General features: G+C 35.1%; 1 protein-coding gene across 1 annotated transcript in view; it reads left to right on the top strand.

Annotated features, from left to right (window-relative positions):
* The first annotated feature begins 14,334 nt into the window (after window positions 1-14,334).
* Window positions 14,335-19,189, top strand: part of CDIN1 (CDAN1 interacting nuclease 1) — a 128,643-nt gene continuing 123,788 nt past the window's right edge. Inside the window, exon 1 of the mRNA XM_014074964.2 lies at window positions 14,335-15,231. Within this exon, the coding sequence (XP_013930439.1) occupies window positions 15,131-15,231 (101 nt within the window). The 5' untranslated portion in view covers window positions 14,335-15,130. The remainder of the gene's footprint in view (window positions 15,232-19,189) is intronic.

Below are 19,189 nucleotides of genomic sequence, written 5' to 3'. Positions count from 1 at the left end.
TACAATGGCAGAGAAGGAAATTATAGGAGGTGAAAAAAAATCAAAAAGAGTCTGGTAGCAACTTTCTAACTTATTCAGGTTAGAAAGCTTCAGGAAGAGGGTGTACCTGTGGATGTGCAAAGATGTGTTCGGAAACAGACCCCAGAACTCCAACTGATTTATCTTGGCACAAATAATCCATCAGAGTTAATACAAAGGCCTGGACTTGGAACCAAGCTTACAAATAATCAGAATTACATGCCCTTGAGCACCAGTGTTTTCCAGGTATCCAGCCTTTGTCTTTATTGATACTTTCATATAGTGTTCAACATCAGCCTTATGCTATGTATAGTGCATTAAGCTAATTTGCTTATGACTTGGGCATGTACTCTAAGGCTTATGAATCTAATATTAAATATATGATATAGGATCATAGCTGGAGAGCCTATCTGGTATAGTGGTTAAGGCATCAGGCAAGAAAAGGGGAGACAGAGATTTATCCTACAAAGCCAAATAGGGGACTTTGAGCTAGTTACTCTTTCTCAGACCTAGGAAAGAGACAGTGGCAAAACACTTCCATAATCTTGTCAAAAAAATTGCAGGGACTTCCTTGTTCAATCACCAAGAGTGAATGCTGGCTTGAATGAACAAAAAAAGAAAAAAAAAAGATATAGTTAAGTTGATGAAAGTCATATCTAGTCACCACCAACTGTGATTGTCTAGAATAGATGCTGAATCCAAAAACATTCGTATTTTAGTAGTTTCAATCTACAAGGTGGAGTACACTCTATTCAGAACCAGTTGGCCAATTTGTTCCAAATTTATGTAGGCAGTAGATAGGTTTTGATTTTTTTCTAGCCAGGCTGACTAGATCACAAGCTTTGAAACTGGATTAGAGTCAAAGCACTGTTAGAGGAATGTCAAGCTGTCTGGACTCAGATTAAAAAAAAGGGAAAGGCTTCCCTATCAGTTGTGTACAACTCTAGGGAATTGTGCGCATGTCCATTTCTTGGCTAAGGGAACCAACACTGTCCATGGACAATTTCTGTGATCAAAGAACACTGTTACCTGTCCACAAACTGGTACCTATTAATCTACTTTCATTTACATGCTTTCAAACTGCTAGGTGGGCAGGAGCTGAGGCAAGTAATGGGAGCTCATCCTGTTTCGAACACAAGCTGTCAGTTGTCCAGCTATCAACTTCATGTCTTTAACTACTCAGCTATTGATCCCCATGGACTAAGCTTTTTTTTTCTCTCTCTCTCTCTGGTAAACCTACCCAAAGTCCACAGGAAGAACCATGCAAGAGTAATCATACTGTTTCACCATCAAAGTTTACTGTTGTTTTTGGTATAATAGAGATAGAAAGAACATTATATAACACTGGTATACTGTGTAAATTACTTTATATGATGGTAAATATTATACACTGGCATATTGTGTGAATTATTTTAGATGAAAGTAAAATATTAAGCTTTTTAACTGCTTAATCAGATACTTTAACTGAAACTAATATGTATGTAAATATGAATTAGAAATTCCAACAAAAATTAATCCAGATGTACAGTATTAAATTTAATATTTAGCTTAGATTTTTAGTTAATAAACAATTAACTTATTTTAATTTGTAAATAGAGAAACCACAATTGTAGAATATAGAATAGTGCACAAAAAATAACAATGAAAGCATACATTAATAAATTTGACGCAAAAAAAAGGCCAAAGCTCTTTTTAAAGCTATATATTGAAAATCATTCTAGACTTGTATCATCTGATAAGGCAATTAGGGTAAAATACAATAGGGATCAGAGAGTTAAAACATTAAACATTTCAATTGATTAGATCTGTAGTCTAGCTCACAGAGGCAATTCCTCAGGAATTCAGGAGTTTCAGTTATTTTACTCACTAGTCAATATTCCATCAACATTAATACATTTATTAAGATTCCAGATCCATATTGTTCTAACCCCAGAATATATTTATTCAGATACAAAAAAATCAGATAAAAACAATCAACAAAATATATAATCTGATACATGGACATTTTTTGCTTAGGAAAACAAATATCAGAATTTGAATGATAAAACTTTTTATCATGCTAAGTTTCAAAAGATTTATATATCTAAGAAAGAATAATTTATATTTGGCAATTAATAAGAATATATATATACTTGTTAATTGACAGACAGGATTGTTGACAGAATTACGACACAAATCTCTAGTTCTAGAGCAGACAATTAGAAAGAAAAACTGAAGGAATCATCTCAGTCTTGCAATTATTATTACTTCATCTATTGCACATCTTGTATCTACGATCTATAATATATCTGCTAAAAAGCTTATTAGATTTTATATATAATTGCTAGAAGCAAAAACATTATTTTATACAGCTCAAAACGTGCTGGAGACCTTTGGTGTATTTACCAATTGCCTATAATTAACAATCACAATGAAAAACTGATGTCTTTCTATGCTACATGCAGTGCAAATAGAACGTCTCCTTTTAGTGACCCTGATCAAGATTACTTTTGCTGTGAAGAATAGCAATAGCAATAGCAGTTAGACTTATATACCGCTTCATAGGGCTTTCAGCCCTCTCTAAGTGGTTTACAGAGTCAGCATATTGCCCCCAACAATCCGGTCCTCATTTTACCCACCTCGGAAGGATGGAAGGCTGAGTCAACCTTGAGCCGGTGAGATTTGAACAGCCAAACTGCAGAACTGCAGTCAGCTGAAGTAGCCTGCATTTAACTACTGCGCCACCTCACAGCAAGAATGCTGTGAAGGCATCTAAGGTAGAATTTGGATCAGGCCTATTTCTATATAGAAACAATCTAGCATGTTGCTTGACTATTTATTATTTTCCCAAGGTTTTACAGGAGAAGTATTTAATTTAATTTAATCAGAATAGAGCTGGAAAGGACCTTGGAGGTCTTCTAGTCCAACGTCCTGCTCAAGCAAGAGACCCTATACCATTTCAGAGAAGTGGCTGCCCAATCTCTTAAAGACTTCCAGTGATGAAGTATCCATAATTTCTGAAGGCAAGCTGTTCCACTGGTTAATTGTTCTCACTGTTAGAAAGTTTCTCCTTAATTCCAGGTTGCTTTTCTCATTAATTAGTTTTCATCCACTGTTTCTTCTCTTGCCTTCCGGTGCTTTGGAAAATAGGTTGACTCCCTTGTCTTTTTGGCAACTTCTCAAATACTGGAATATCACCCTAGTCCTTCTTTTTTTTTAGACTAGCCATAACCAATTCCTACAGTCATTTTCATGTTTTAGTCTTCAGGCCCTAATCATCTTAGCTGCTTTTCTCTGACCTTTTTGCAAAGCCTCAATATTTTTTTTAATGGGATGACTAAAACTGGATACAGTATTCCAGAAGTGGTATTACTAGGATTTTATGTGTGAGAAGCTATAATTTATAAATATGAAAAGGATTATATTTAATCCTTTCCTAAAAAAACATAACCACAAGCCAATTGTCTACTTCATAGTGACACATTTAAAGCAAAAATTGGGATCAATCACTGTGTCTCCCTCTCTCTCAGCCCATTTTTCTAATTGGGGATAGGGGCAGGAAAGGGAAAAATGGAAGAAGTATTGCCCTTGAGTACTGAATAAATATCACCAATCAATATAATCAGCAACATAGTAAAAAAAAACAAGCTAAAGTGAAATTAAAACAATAAAGGACATAATGATTAGGAAAACTATACTATCGGGAGCTTTAAAATAATTACAGATAAAAAATACTTATGCCACATAACACTTTAATAAGAAAAAGTCTGAAGGAAACAAGTCTAAAAAAGAAAAAAAAGTCGCTGCAGTCCTAAAATGCAAATGAAAACATTATTTTTAGCATTTCTACCTTTAAAACAACAAAAGAACCCCAACTCATTAGTCACAGAAATATTTCAGTTCACTACATCAAGACTATCCTTTTCATAAATTGGTGCTTAACACTTTGGGCAGTCTACCTTACAATGAATGAAGAAGGTCCTTGTTAATAAAAATTTCTCACAGGTACTCACAGTGTGCCAAATCATATTGATTTAAGGGTTAAAACTAGAGCCTTGAATTGGATCTATTGGTTGCCAATCTACCAAGCAAAAATGCTGTTACAGTACTGAACCCAATTTTTCTTAAAACCATTTTGAACCAACTGCAGTTTCTGAAATGTTTTCAAGAGCAGCCTGATGTAGAACATGCTGTAATAGGCTTCCTGTTCATGACTTTCTCCTGCTGCTCAACCAGGAGTCACAGATATTCAAGGTAAAAGTGAACTCATCCAGAATGAATTTTGCCATCACATTTTTAGCCCACATTTTTTTTAGCAAAAGCAGATTAGAAAGAAAAAATAATAAGAAAGCTAATTTATAAGAAAATGTATTTTTTATAAATTAGCCTATTCCTATAAATAGTTCCAGGTTAATAGAGCAGAACATATTATGGAATAACCAATTGGGGGGGGGATTATACTCATGTAATTATATTTTCTTGTTAAAGTTAGTAAATGAGAACTGATTTTTTGAAGGTGACTACTACCTTCATTTCTTCCTAATGCTAACGCAACAGTTATTAAGATAGAACTGTACACTGTAAATAGAAGATATACAAAAAAACAATACATATTAGTATATTGTTTTTAAGAGTTTTTTCCCAGGTCAACTTGCAAGTGATAAATTCATTCAGATTAGTCTTTATCATGAGTTAGTTTAATAGCAGTCAACTATATCAACAAATATGCATATTCAAGATGACATAATGATCTGACCTTAATTTTTATCCAATTTTAAGGTTTATGGAAACACGTGAAAACAGCATTGTCTTCTCCACTAATTCCCAGTTGCTAACAAAAGTTCAGCATATCTAATAGATAGAAATTCTTATACAATGGCATCTCTTTTCTGCTCCAGGGGCAATTCTGAGACTATGTTCGTGAGAACATTGTCAGATAAGAGAGTTATTGCAGGTAGTTTCTGTTCATTCTGTTGCACTGGGTACTGACACCTTTGATTTTCTTAAAAGCTTCTACTATGGGTGCTTCTGTACATACTTGAGCAATGATGCAAAGAACACATCATGAAACTTTCCTTGCTGACAAAAATCAAATCAATGCAGCCCACAAGTGATGTTTTCTTCCATGTCACTGAAATGAAAATTGACCAGATGTGTAGCATCTTGGTGTCATGTACCCTGGAGAATCACACCTTTCATGACTACATGCATTCGCTGACTTCAACAATCCTTCCATATTATTTTGAATTATTTTAGCTACTTATCTGAGAAGAGATGATAATTTTTTTCTTGAGATTATGCCAGTAACCAGCACTAAATGTTGTTTTATAAAACAAACAATAAGTGTTGCTTTCAGATATATAAAAAAATATCCATCTTGCTAAATTAGCACAGGATCTCACTAGTATGGTTTTATTGGATTTTGAAATGGGTCCCAGAGGTTGACAATGGATTAAAGTAGAAGATGCATTTCTTTATGTCACTCAATTTTTTTAAAATTGGACATAAAAAATATTCATCGTAAGTCCATTATTACAAATGTCAAACTTGTTTTGCATATTTTAAAAGGACTGCAAAAAATAGGAATCAGGTAAAAGAAAGGTTCAGGTAAAGAATTGCCTAGCTGTAAAATCAGATAAAACACAATTTGTCCCAACTTCATTTTCCTGAATTGTAGGACGTTTACTGAGGCTTTTGCAAGTTATTCTTCCAATGTGAACATTCTGGATTCTATTACCAAATTTGCTTGGAAAAACAATGTAATTAATTGAAAGCAATTCACATGGAATCTGCAGCCTTTATATGTAGCATTATCTCTAGAATAAATCTGGCTTTTTAATAAACTAAGAGTAAGGTCAGGCAGCCAATGTTTTTCAAGACAGTTTCTGTTTTCGCCTCTCTCCTACCATTCAGTTTCAGTTTCAGTGTAAGTCCAATCCTATGCTCCTGACACTTGTTGATTTTATTTTTTTGCTTCTATTGATTCCAGGGACTAAAGAGATGTTAAGACTTTGCCTGCATTTAATTTCAATAACATTTTGTAAAGAGCATTTTAAGAATATCTATATTTTCCAAACATATTATGAAAGCCTGGTACTTGATGATGATGCCAGGTTTGAAGGATCATAGGAAAATTGTCTTCCATCTTCCTCACACCGCTAGTGTTATTGTATTTCCTTACTTTGTTTTCCTTCTCCTTCTTGACATATTCTTATTACTAATTACCACAAAAGATCAAATCCTTTTCATTGCCTGACTGATTGAACAAAGAACATTTTGAAACTCAGGTACATCCAAAATACATAGAGCTTCCTTTCCTAATTTGTTTTCTTCTCCTTGTGTTCCAGTTCTTTTTTCAAGAAGAAACTGATGGTAGTAACAGTTCAAGAAACCAGACAGTCCCAGAGATATCTATTTTGTTATGAAAGTTGTTAAAATGTTAAAACCTACTAACATGGTGGATTTCTGTTCAATTAAGTAGCCCACCTTCACTAACAAAAAACACTTGTTCAATCACGTTCTATATTAAGCCTACCAATTAGTGTTTTTGAAGACTCCTCCTCAATGTTATTATAGTTGTTTTTAAGAGGTTAAGTGAAACTATGACATGGCTTTTGCTGTAGATAAAGGCAAAAGTAATTGTTCAAATCTGTTTTGTGGGAGGGGGACAGTGGGAAGCAAAAAAGGCATGGACTCATTTATTCCAAAATACTTAACATTTAATTTGGTGAGCAATTTCCATTACAAAATATTTCAAGTAGGCTCTTGAATTAGGAAATGTCTGAATCAGCAATTGAAAACACTTGACTGGCATTCTGAAAGACCATGAAAAGCAACCAAGCACTTCATAATACAGTGAAAGAAGCTGAAAACCTAATTCAGATTGAGAGCAGACAACTGCAGAGCTGAAAAATCACTTCAAAAAAAAAAGAAGAGCCAAAACATTCTGCTTGATGGCACATGATATGGTGTTCTGGAGAGCTGGAGAAAAGTTGTTCACAGAGAAGTCATTTTATTCTCCCAATAAACTAATCAATTGGATGGGCTCACATGAGAACATTTTGGCAGTTATATTCAAAGGAATGTCATTATAACTCTTGTGGTAAAACCAGAGGAATACTTATGGCCAATAAAGTAGTAGTAAATAACTTGAAAAACATTTTATTGTACCTAGATTGAACATCCGATGCAAATCACTTATGATAGAATTCATGAAAGTGAAAAAAATATTTTTATATACTATAAAGGAAATTTTCCTGGAATTCAGGACAGTTCACAAATCATGCACGGAACGGTTTGTTTGTTTTTAAAGAAGCACCAAACGAAAGTAACACCAATATTAAGGACAGCCAAGATAATAATGGAAAGTATCAACATAAAGAAACATAACTAAAGTATCTAGGAATGAATATTTAAACTGTCACACTTCTTATCTATCTTTTGGAGATCACTTTGCCAGTCTGGTAGAGTCAACTGTATTGTTAAAGAAATCTATTATTTTGGATTTATTTCAGCACATCTTTATCTTTTCTCTGTCTTTGTTCCATGGCGGCATATATTAAAAGACAATGCATCTAGTTTCATTGTGAAACCATTGAACAATACTGTTCAGAAATTTGTGAGGCTTATTTGATATAAACAAAATTAGTTTAAAATGTTCTGATGAAAGTAACAGTTGAGATGCAGACATTTGTCCTAAAGCATTGTGCTATTATATAATACAATGCACTGTTCTATTTAAATATCATAAATATAACCATACCAGAGCTTTACATGAACATTTTAATTATCTCTAAAAAATTATCTGACTTCATCACATCACATGTAAAGCAATTTGGCAATGTACTTGCCAGCATTCAAGACATAACTTTGAAGGAGTAAATAAAGATTGATAAATAAACTAGTCCAAAGTAAAAACAGATGTACACTTTCATCATCGCAACTCATACCAGTAGAACAACTGTTCATGTCCTAGTGTTTTATTAGTATATAGATATATTTGCACGACTTGAAAAAAGCTACTAAAGATACTCCTGTTTTAAAAAGAGCTGTCTCTATCAAATTCGGCCATCCCCACCCCCTCCACATCTAAAAAAAATCAACAAAACATATCCCAGGGTTGCTGGGACTAAATTGGGATACATGTTTAATAAATTTTCGTCATATATTACACCAAAATTTATTTATTTATTTATATAGTGTGTATGTATGTATGTACACACACACACACACACACACACACACACAGCATTCAGAAAGTATTCAGGCACCCTTCATACACAATATATATAATACTAAAGAATTGAGTTCTGCTACATTTCCTGATCTTCTAGCTATAGTTCCTAGTATTATATGGTGTGTTAAAGCTGGGCACATTTAAAAATGTGCATGTGATCTATTATCTACTGAATGGCAATATTCTGAAGAGCAGAAACATCTCTTATAAAACAGTAGAACTACATTGCCTCAAAATAATTCTGTTGGAATGATTTTTGTGAAGAAATTAAACTAGAATTTTAAAAAGTAGCATACTTTAATGAATTGGGTTTTAACACTGTAGGTTACACTTACATAAAATACAGTATAGTGGGTAAAAATGAAAGATAGTTAGGTTAGACATCCTAGACAACTAAATATCAGATTCAAGTGTTACACATTTTATTCCAATTCATCTTTACATGCTCGGGCTATTTGCTGATATTCTGCCTTAGTTATGTCCTCCTCTTTCCACTTTTTATACTTATCTTTTTTGTCTTTCAATTTGTCAGAGAGTTCTTTATGCAGCCATGCTGGTTTCTTTGAGGAGCTGTTATTTTACTTCTTCATTGGTATTGTGCTAGACTGGGCTTTTATAATCTCATGTTTCAAAATTTCCCAAACTTCTTGAGTTGTTTTCCCCATGAGGATTCTCATCCATGGAATTTTTCTCAAGATCTCTCTACATTTATTGAAATTATCTCTCTTAAAGTCCAAGACTCTAATTTCACTTTGTTCTACTACTTGTGTTTGCATAATGTTGAATTCCAATATTGCCTGGTCACTTGCCCCCAGGGTTCCTATGGCTTCAACACCTTCTATCATTTCCTTTCTGTTAGTGAGAATTAAGTCCAATATGGCTGATCCCCTTGTTCCCCTCTCTACTTTTTGGGAAACAAAGTTGTCTGCTAGGTTTGTTAGGAACCTGTTGGATCTTCCACTTGGTGCAGAGTTTGTTTCCCAGTTGATGTCAGGGTAGTTAAAATCTCCCACTACTATTGTAGTGTGCTTCCTACATACCTTAGTTAGCTGACTAGCAAAAAGTTCATCTACTTCCTCTGCTTGGTTGGGTGGCTTGTAATATAGACCTATGGCAATGTCATTTCCCCCCAACCTTTAATATAATTAATATTATTAATAATTATAATTAATATAATTAATTTAATACAATTTAATATATATTATTTGAAATGACGTCAAAATTTATCTTAATGAGAAGACACAGAGAAAAAAAATCAACATTGTCAGTGAACTGTTTTAAATATATTTTGTCTTACATTGTTTAACTGAATAATTGTATTTATTGGGGTTTATTATCCAGCCTTTATTATTTTAAAAGTAAGTCAAGGCAATGAACATACATATATGTGAAGTAAATTAGGCTGAGAGTGTGACTGGCCCAAGCTCATCCAACTGACTTTCATGCCTAAGGACTCAGGACTCAGAGTCTGATGGCTTAACCGCTAGACCAACCTGGCTGCCCTGTTGCCAGGAGAGTTATTGGGGTGGACCAAGGTGAATTGGGATACTGCTACTCCCTAGTCATTCCTCTTCGTGAAGTGCCATGGCCCACCCTATGCATCTAAGTAGCACTCAGCCCCTCGCCATGTTGGACAGTGTTCTTAGTGTGACAAAATAGTTACTGACGGCAAAAACATCACTTGGAAGGGCACATGTGTCCCACAGGCTCCACATTGATGATTTCTATTCCAGAATATGATTCATTTGAAATAAACCGTTAAATTTAATCCAGCAGATTCAGTATTTTTGTTTGTTTATTTCATTGTGTCCTTTTTTTTTAAAGAAAAGTGAACAGTTCAACAATTTAAATATTAGAGCCATGCACACTTCAAAAACAATGTGAATAACATACTTTAGGTCTCAAAATAAAGACTTTTCTATTATTCATACAGCAGCCTTCAATCTATATAAAATCTTATAAAAGGTCCAACTCTTTTAGGTGTTGTGTTAACTGCTAAAGTATTAGGAATGATATTTTTGTCATGCTTGTGGATACTTGTTTTAATGTAGTCAATGACTAAATAATAGCAATTACACACCTGATCCAAGTCAATGGTCAATCATTAAGAATAAGAGGTTGATAGGCTTTATGATTAAATTTTAACTGAAATTGACAGAGCACACAGGGGAGAGTTGCTGCTTATGGTTGAAGATTGGAATGCCAAAACTGGAAATATGTAAAACACAGTTTGTACTGTATGGCCTAGGAAAAAGATAAGAAGCAAGAGAACACATGTTTCTTCCAATCCAGTGAAGTTCTCATTGCTAATAGTGTTCAAACTATCAAATCACTAGATGGAACATACAGAAATCAAACTGACTACATACATTATTGGTATAAGAAGTATAGAAGCTCAGTTACAACAGGAAACATGTGGTTAGAGGCTAATAGTGTAATGGATTACAAACTGTACATGCAAATTTCAAGTCAAGCTGAAGTGGAGGAACAAAGCCAACTAGTTTCCATGATATAGTTCTGATATAGTTTCCATGATACAGTTCTACAGAGGAATTATTGAGGCTGTCACCTGCACCTCTCTAACTGTCTGGTTTGGCTCTACAAACAAACAAGACAGAGAACAGATAATTAGAAAAAACAATTGCTACCAACCTGCCTTCAATTGAGGACCTGTATATCGAACAAGTCAAAGATGGCTGTGAAAATATCTACAGACCCTTATATCCTGGACATAAACTGTTTCAACTTCTACCCTCAAAATGATGCTACAGGGCATTGCACACCAGAACAACTAGACACAAGTAGTTTTTATCCCCATGTCATCACTCTACTAAACAACTAATTCCCACAAGAGTCAAACTATTTAGCAAGGCTGTATTACTATTCTTATCTTTCCTATTACCTATCTCCTTTTCTACTTATGACTATAACTTTGTTGCTTGTATCTTTAAGATTTATAATGTTTTATTTAGTTTTGAAGTATGATCTATGTTGCTTATTTAGTATCCTATGACTATTATTAGGTGTTGTATCTTATGATTTATGATGTATTTTTATAACCATGATTTATCACTTTTAGCTTTATGTACACTGAGAGCTTATGCATTGAAGATAAATTCCTTGTGTGTCCAATCACACTTGCCCAATAAAGAATTCTATATGATCCCGAGCATATACCTACTGATTTCAATTATGACCCCAACTGAGCCCAAGATTTTTGTTCTAAACAAGACAGTTAAGTGAATGTTACCCCATTTTATGACATTTCTTGCCATAGTTGGAAAAATGAATCACTGCAGTTGTTAAGTTAGTAATACAGTTAAGTGAATCTGGATTATCCATTAACTTTGCTCGGCAGAAAGTGTCAAAAGAGAATCACAAAATGCCAGAACATTGCCATAAATATGTCATAAATATGAATCAGAGGCCAAGTATCTGAATTTTGATTATGTGGCTATGGGGATTTTAAATGTGAAAAAAGATAGTACGTCACTTTTTTCAGTCCTGTTGTAACTTCAAACAGTCACTAAATGCTGTTGAAAGTCAAGGACTATCTGTAGTTATTTTTGTCTATACTTACAAATATGATAATCATATAGGCAATGTTTTCTGTGACACTCTGTAGAAGGGGAATCATGGAGAAAATAACAATCCATAATTTTTACTCAGACCTAATCATTTGATTAGGTTTAAATGATCATTTCAGACACATTATAGAAAGATCCAGTTTCCTTAAGACAACCATAATGCTGACAATAGTAAAAAAGACGATCAGCAGCAAGATGCAGACTCAATTACTGCACAATGAAACAGGTGCACTATTGAAAGAACTTGAAGGGTCAAGCTGGGAACAGATCATCCTAGAGATGGTCCACCTATGTCAGTGGTTCTCAATCTGTGGGTCGGCACCCCTTTGGGGGTCGAATGACCCTTTCACAGGGATCGCCTAAGACCAGTGGAAAACACATATTTTCGATGGTCTTAGGAACCGAGACACAAATTTTATGGTTGGGGGTCACTACATGAGGAACTGTATTAAAGGGTCGTGGCATTGGAAAGGTTGAGAATCACTGATGTAGTCACTAAGAGTCAAAATCAACTTGATAGCACATGATCTATCACTTTATACTAAATTTGGTTCTCCACAGGATATAACTACATTTTAAAAACTACTTTATAGTTGTTTAAATATAGTTGAACCTTTATAGTTTAAATTTTGACTCTTAGTGAAATTTCAGTCTTTAAGAGATTCCTATAAACATGTTCTCTCCAACTGCACAGCTCCACTACAGGTTGACACAATTTAATCTCTGGAATACATTGACTACATTATGGTGTATGTTTGTTATTCCTATTACAGTTATTCCCTTTGTTTTTTTTAGGTACTATACTGTTTTATAATTTGTATTGTTGGGAGCTGCTTAGAGATGCTTAACATGGGCACATAAATCTTTTAAATAAATTTCCCTCCAGAACTGGCTAAATTTATATATCAAAATTACAATTTTTTAAAAAAAAGCTTCAGCATTTTAAAGCTTCATTATAATCTGAAAAGTGTAAATAATCAAATTAAACACTTGTGGAGTGTGGAATTGGGAAAATACGAAGTTTTTTTTCTACGCAAAAAATCAAGATGGTTCCCGCTTCTCTTCCATTTCAATGAATTAGCTAAATTTAAGGTGGACCAGAACTTTGAAATAAGAACTGTATAACTGTAATTTTGGAACTGGGCATTAAGGAAGAACAAAAGACTAAGATGGCTCCCGATACTCTTCTTCTCCACATCAGTTGAACTAGCTAAATTTAAGGTGGACCAGAACTCTGAAATAAGAACTGTATAATTAACTATAACTTTGGAACTGGACATTATGGAAAGATGGGAATTTGAAGAACTACGTGAATTATAAAAAAAATGCATAAATCATTAAAATGAAGTCTAAATAAAATTATGAACTCAGAAAAGCAGAAACAGAAGAAGTGAAGGAAGAAGGGGGAAGGCATAATGAAGGGGTAGAAACAATGGTAAATAAAAAGCAGACAAAAAACTTCTTTGGGTTTGACAATGGTACAGAGAAAATTAAAAAAGGGGGATGTCCCAACAAAAGGAAATAAAAAGCAGACAAAAGACCTTATGGAGGTTGATAGTGGAATAGGGAGAACTGAAGGGAACTATAAGAGATTTCTTTGGGTTTGACAGTGGCTTGAGGAAAATTGAAGAGGGTGGATATGTCAAAACAAAGAAAAGAGAGAAGACAGGAAAAGAGAAGTGGGACAAAAGTCTTGCTAGGAAAAAATCAGACAATTAGAAATTGTTTTATAGGGAAATATAAACCTGAGATATGTGGTTTACTCCTAAACATGACAATAAAATAAAGTTGCTGTTTGAATATAATGGAAAGATAATTAAATAAAGGTGAAAACATATGGAATATGGACAAATATGAAACTTATGGGAATATTGTAAAGAAAAAGTCTTTCACCTTTCAAGGTGATTCACTTTTATACATAATTAAATTGAGTTGCTAATTGATTATGACAATGGAAGTACTACTAAGCATGGGTTAAAATATATGAAACATGGACATATATAGAACTTCTAAGATAATGAACAAAGTGAGATGTGCACCGCTTGCTATTCTATACAATAGATTAAGGGAATTGTAATGAACAATGAAAAGTAAGGATTTTTATTTAAAGACAATTAAGGGTAACCTAAGCCAAGATATGAAAAAAGGAAAGGGAACATGAAATATATTTACAATGGGAACTTATTGAGATTTAAAGACAGAATAAAAAATGTGGGGTGTGTAAGGATGCATAAATTATATAAATACGATGAGAATAGCTGGGAATTGTAATCAGGTCTACATCTCGACCAAAAATAGACTGGGCAAGGAGTAGTGTTTAAAAATACAATTACTATATATGTATACCTTTTTTCTGTTAAAAAAGGAGGAATATATATATGTTAAAATTAAATATGTATATTGAAAAGGAATGATAAATAACCTCAACATAAAATGGAGCTCACTCAGAAGCTGAAATACACCAAGTAAATGAGATGAAGAGGTACAAATATGGAGTATGGAGAGCAGAAGACCCAATAATTGTCTAATTGTTTTGGGGAGTTGGTGGTAAGACGAATTGATGTAAATATCTAATAATATAGTACGATGTTGGCTATGTAATAGCATACACGTGGTTATATGTTATGAAAATGAAAAAAATAAAAAACTTAATAAAAAAAATTAAACACTTGAAATGTCTTCCCCAATAAACTGTTTCTGGATGACACTGGTTTGCCCCCCAAAAGTGCATCAATAACTAAGCTGCCCTTTCAAGTACTTTTGAATTATTTTTATCCACACATGGCCGACCAATAAACAAACCGACAATTGTGCATAACTTTAAACCATTTCAGGATGTGGGGGGGGGGGGGAGTCTGAGCAACCAGTGCCCCCTCCTTTCAATCCTACCCAGGTATCAAAAACTATACTCCCCACAAAGTATAGCGTAAGTTCTGGAGAAGCCGGCCGGAGACCAGTGTAAGGAAAAAAAAAGGCCAACTGTTCCTTCGCCTCTCGCTCGCTCCGAGCAGCCCGCCGGCCTCGCCGCTTTCAACCCAGGAAGCAAAGGGCCGAGCCGGGCTCTACGCGCCAACGAGGGTGGAGCTCCGAGCGCAGCGCATGAGTGTTCGTCTTTTGCAGTGGCACGAAGGCGCGGAATCGGGGCAGGGGTTTCTTTGGGCTGCCCGGTTTCACCAAACCGCCCGCTTCCACTCGGCGGTGGCCGGAGCCGGGAACCGCCCCCTAAACAAGGAAGTTCTCCCCTGGCCCAGCCGCTCCCTTGCGTTCCGCCGCAGTTTGCAGGGGTCACCTCTGTCTCCCGGGGGAGGTTATGAAGCTCACTAAAGCCCAGTACGAAGAGGTGGTTCAGTTCCTGGCTCAGGTACCGCCTACCAGGCAGACCCTGAGGAAACTGAAGGAAAAATTCCCCAGGTAAGTCTTCCCCGGGCAGTCTCCACCCCCACCTCTTCCCGCCGCCTGGCTCTTCCAAGGCAAATTCCGCCCCCTTTTTTACGCGAAGGAAGTGAAGAAGTCAGCTGTCGGAAGTAAACTGTTAACAAGTGGCGGCCCGACGCTGCGGGGAATCTTTTTCTAACGGGAGAGGAGGCAGCTCAGTCGGCTTGGCGGCGGGATAAAAGACTCGCTCCCCTGTAGTGTAATTTCCCTTCGCTGAGGCAGCTTTTTCCGCTGGATTTTAAAAAAGGAGCGGGAGGTTGGAGGAACAGTAAAAAAAGAAGAAAAGTGTGACTGGCTTGCTTGCCAGGGAGCTCAAAATGACAGTTACCCATGAGTAAAGATGTAAAGTGTGGTGTGTCCTCTTTAGAATGGCGACCTCAAATGTAAATAAGCTGCTAGTTCTCAATAAATTATATCTATTCTTCATTTCAGCCTGATGTCGGATTGTAGCATACCAACTGTCATGTGAACCATTGATACTTTTAAGATCTGTTGTAAATATCTTAATTCTTAAAAAATAAAGATAGTGGGGAAGTGTTTAGATACATGGAGTCCTTGATTTATGTCCAAAACATTTCTATTTGCTAACCAAGACACTTGTTAAGTGAGTTATGCCCCATTTTGTGCCTTGTCTTTTGACACAGTGGCTAAGTGAATCACTGTAATTGTTAATAATATGGTGGCTAAGTGAATCTGGCTTCACCATTGACTGCTTGTCAAAAAGTCGCAAACCTCGGGACACTGCAGCTGTTACATATACATGCCAGTTCCTAAGCATCCAAATTTTGATCATGTGATCATGGGGCTGCAAAGATCATGTGTGAAAACCAGTCATAAGTCACTTCTTTCAGTCCTGTTGTAACTGAATGGTCACTAAATGAATCATTGTAAGGTGAGGACTACCTGTATTATCAATGTGCTTGCACTTTATAATGTACACTCCTACCAAAGGTTACATCTTCCCCAAATAGAACATATTGCTCTAGTTTTCCCAAGATCTGATCTAGTTTGGAACTTCCTATGGCCACATGCCACAAAAAAAAAATAAGGTCAATTCTTTCTGTTAGCTTATCAGACAGATTAGTTATGGTAGTTTTGATTATCAAGAAGACTGCCTTAAATTTCTGAAGGAACAGTAGAGTGACATTTCCAAAAAACTAAAACATTTGTTAATCTTAGTATTGTAAAAATAATGTTCATTCATTTTATATTCATGTTGGCAAACATATTTAACACCAGCTTCTTTAGCACTTAACTCTTTCTAGCATCACTGAAAAGTCTTAATGGTAGCCATATTATTCCATTGCAATAAAACAACCAAAACTATCTGTATTATGCCATTTAATGTTCTCATTCTAGAAGCCATTCTGTCAGATAGGTTTAAATAATCACTGATATAGGAAGATACAAGTACTAGACATATACAGCATTGTGGACATGCTTTATGTTTAAATGTGTACAAGGATAGCTAGATAGCATCTATCTACACCTACTTAAAACAGTGGCCCATTTTTGCCCTGGTATCATATGGCTTCTCTCCTAAGCCACAGTATAATCATGGAAAAATACTTGTTCTGTGGGGTCCTCTCTGAGCTTAATTGTTTGCTTGCAGATATTTTATTACCCAACTAGGTAACATCAATGTGAGTGTAAGTGATGTTAACTAATTGCATAATGAAATGTTGTAAACAAACAATCAAGGTCAGACAGCACCAAGTACTCCACAGTTCAACTCGCATGCATGCATGCATACCCTTTTGGGAGGTAGTGGGTTTTTAAAGGGAAAAAGAGAATTTTATACTGAAAAATTCGCAGTGGAAAAAGGGAAAAACAATTTAGGATTCACTGTAAGACTTGATGTTCTAGTCTTGCCTTAGACATGAAATCCTGTTGCCTGACTTCAGGCCAGTCACTCACTCTTACCGCAATGTAACTCATAGGGTTAGCTATTTATGCTTGGATAGGAGGAAAGAATATTAGGTATGTTTGCTGTCTTGAAATATTTATAAAAATGATGAATGAATTAATGAAGGAAGGAAGGAAAGAAAAAGAAAAGAAAGAAAGAGTTTTCAGTTGCAAAGTAGGATGACAACTATGAACTGCTAATTTCTATACTAGATTAATCAATATGAGATGACAACTATTGTATATACTTGTTTTGATGTGTGGATTTCAAGCTTTATTTCCCCACTAAGGTAAGTAGTATTATTATATTTGTCTGACTGTCAACGACTCTGAGTGGCTCACAATGTGTTTTACCAATATAACTATTATGCATTGTAGAATTATATTAATCCTGCAAATCTTCTTGCTATTAAAAAATGAACAGCCAATTGAATATGAAGCTGGGTTGCAGATAATTAACTGTGATGTATTTTCTGGGTGTAATATATATAAATAATATTAGTTTGTGCAGCATAAAGATTTATATACTTTTCATATATAATGGCATGCAGGATGTGATCTTGTTTGATGGAGTGTTTGAAGTATAGGTTAACCTAGATCTTAAGAGAGGCTTCCTTCACTTTATGCTATGATTATGTACCATGATAAGCTCATGCAAGGCAAAAACACATAGAACAAGATATTGAAAGAGTAGAAAAAAGGAATCTGTGAGTTAGAGTGTCAAATTTTGTAGTCTAATGAATTGACATAATGTGTAGAGCCTTATTCTTGAGCACTACATTATTCAAGCATGTTTCTTTCCTTCCCTTATGTTCCCTGCATATTTCCTTCATGTTTTCTACAGCTGGATTTATAATGTGTGTGATTATCATAGAAAAAAAATTGAATGCATCACAGCATTACAATTTTATTAGCATTCTTTGCTATGTTATGCACAAAAGGTTCAATCAGGTTAAAAAGCTGAGGATTGGAGGACATCCAACTTTGTTTCTAGGAACAAAGGTCTTAGAAAGATCTATTTTGTTTTCATTTTCTCTCTTCATTTTGATACCCTAGTAACAATACAGGTAATTCTCAACTTACAACCAAATTGGGACCAGAATTTTGTATGCTAAGTGATGCAGTTGTTGAGCAAATCATCATGTGACCAGACCCAATTTTATGGCTATTTTTACCATGGTGATAAGCAAACAACCATGATTGTTAAGCAAAATATCATGTGAGCATGATTTGTAATCTTTACTACCAGTTTCCCAATTAATTTTACTTGGAAGCTAACTAGGAAGGTCACAAATTGTGATCACATGATCACAGGAGTGTATGTTACAGACATAACTTCAGTTGAAAATTAATTTGCAGATTTGATAATTGAAACCGTTGGCATAAGAATAAACTGCAAAGGCTTACAGTGATACAATTGCTGCCGCATCTTAAATTGTTTGATCTTTTGGCCCATAAATTAACAGCATGGTCACACACACACCTTTCTCTGTTTATATAGTACATATTTACAGAACTTGCACCAGGTTCCAAGAGGTGATTCTTAATTTTTAAGGAATTTTCAAGCCAGTTTGCAGCAGCAGTGAGCATCGGTGTCTAATGCACCAATCAACAGTTCCATAGCTACCAATATGATACCATGGCAGCAGTGGAGATAGTCATTGATAAATGATGACTGTTGTCATTAAACAAGACCTCACACAACCATGATGGACTCAACGACTTCACTTTCCTTATGGTTATTAAGTATATCACCTCCAGTTGTTAAGCCCGACATCAGATGATCATGACTTGCAATTTTACTGCTAGTTTCTCCATTGACTCTGCTTGTCAGAAGCTGGCTGTAAAACATGCAAGTGGTAATCACATGATCATGGGATACTGTGACATTTGTAAACACCTGCTTGTAAAGCGCTTGAATCTTGATCACATGCAAGTGTGGTAGGCAGTATAGAAATTTGATTAAATAAACAAGCAAACAAACAAGGTATGAGGACCAGTTGTAAAGATACTTTCAGTAGTGTCATAA

Source organism: Thamnophis sirtalis, unplaced genomic scaffold (assembly GCF_051295495.1).
Source record: "Thamnophis sirtalis isolate CommonGarterSnake01/CBP01778 unplaced genomic scaffold, rThaSir2_p1.2 scaffold_1, whole genome shotgun sequence".
Taxonomy (NCBI): domain Eukaryota; kingdom Metazoa; phylum Chordata; class Lepidosauria; order Squamata; family Natricidae; genus Thamnophis; species Thamnophis sirtalis.
This window is presented reverse-complemented; position numbering and strand designations above follow the sequence as displayed.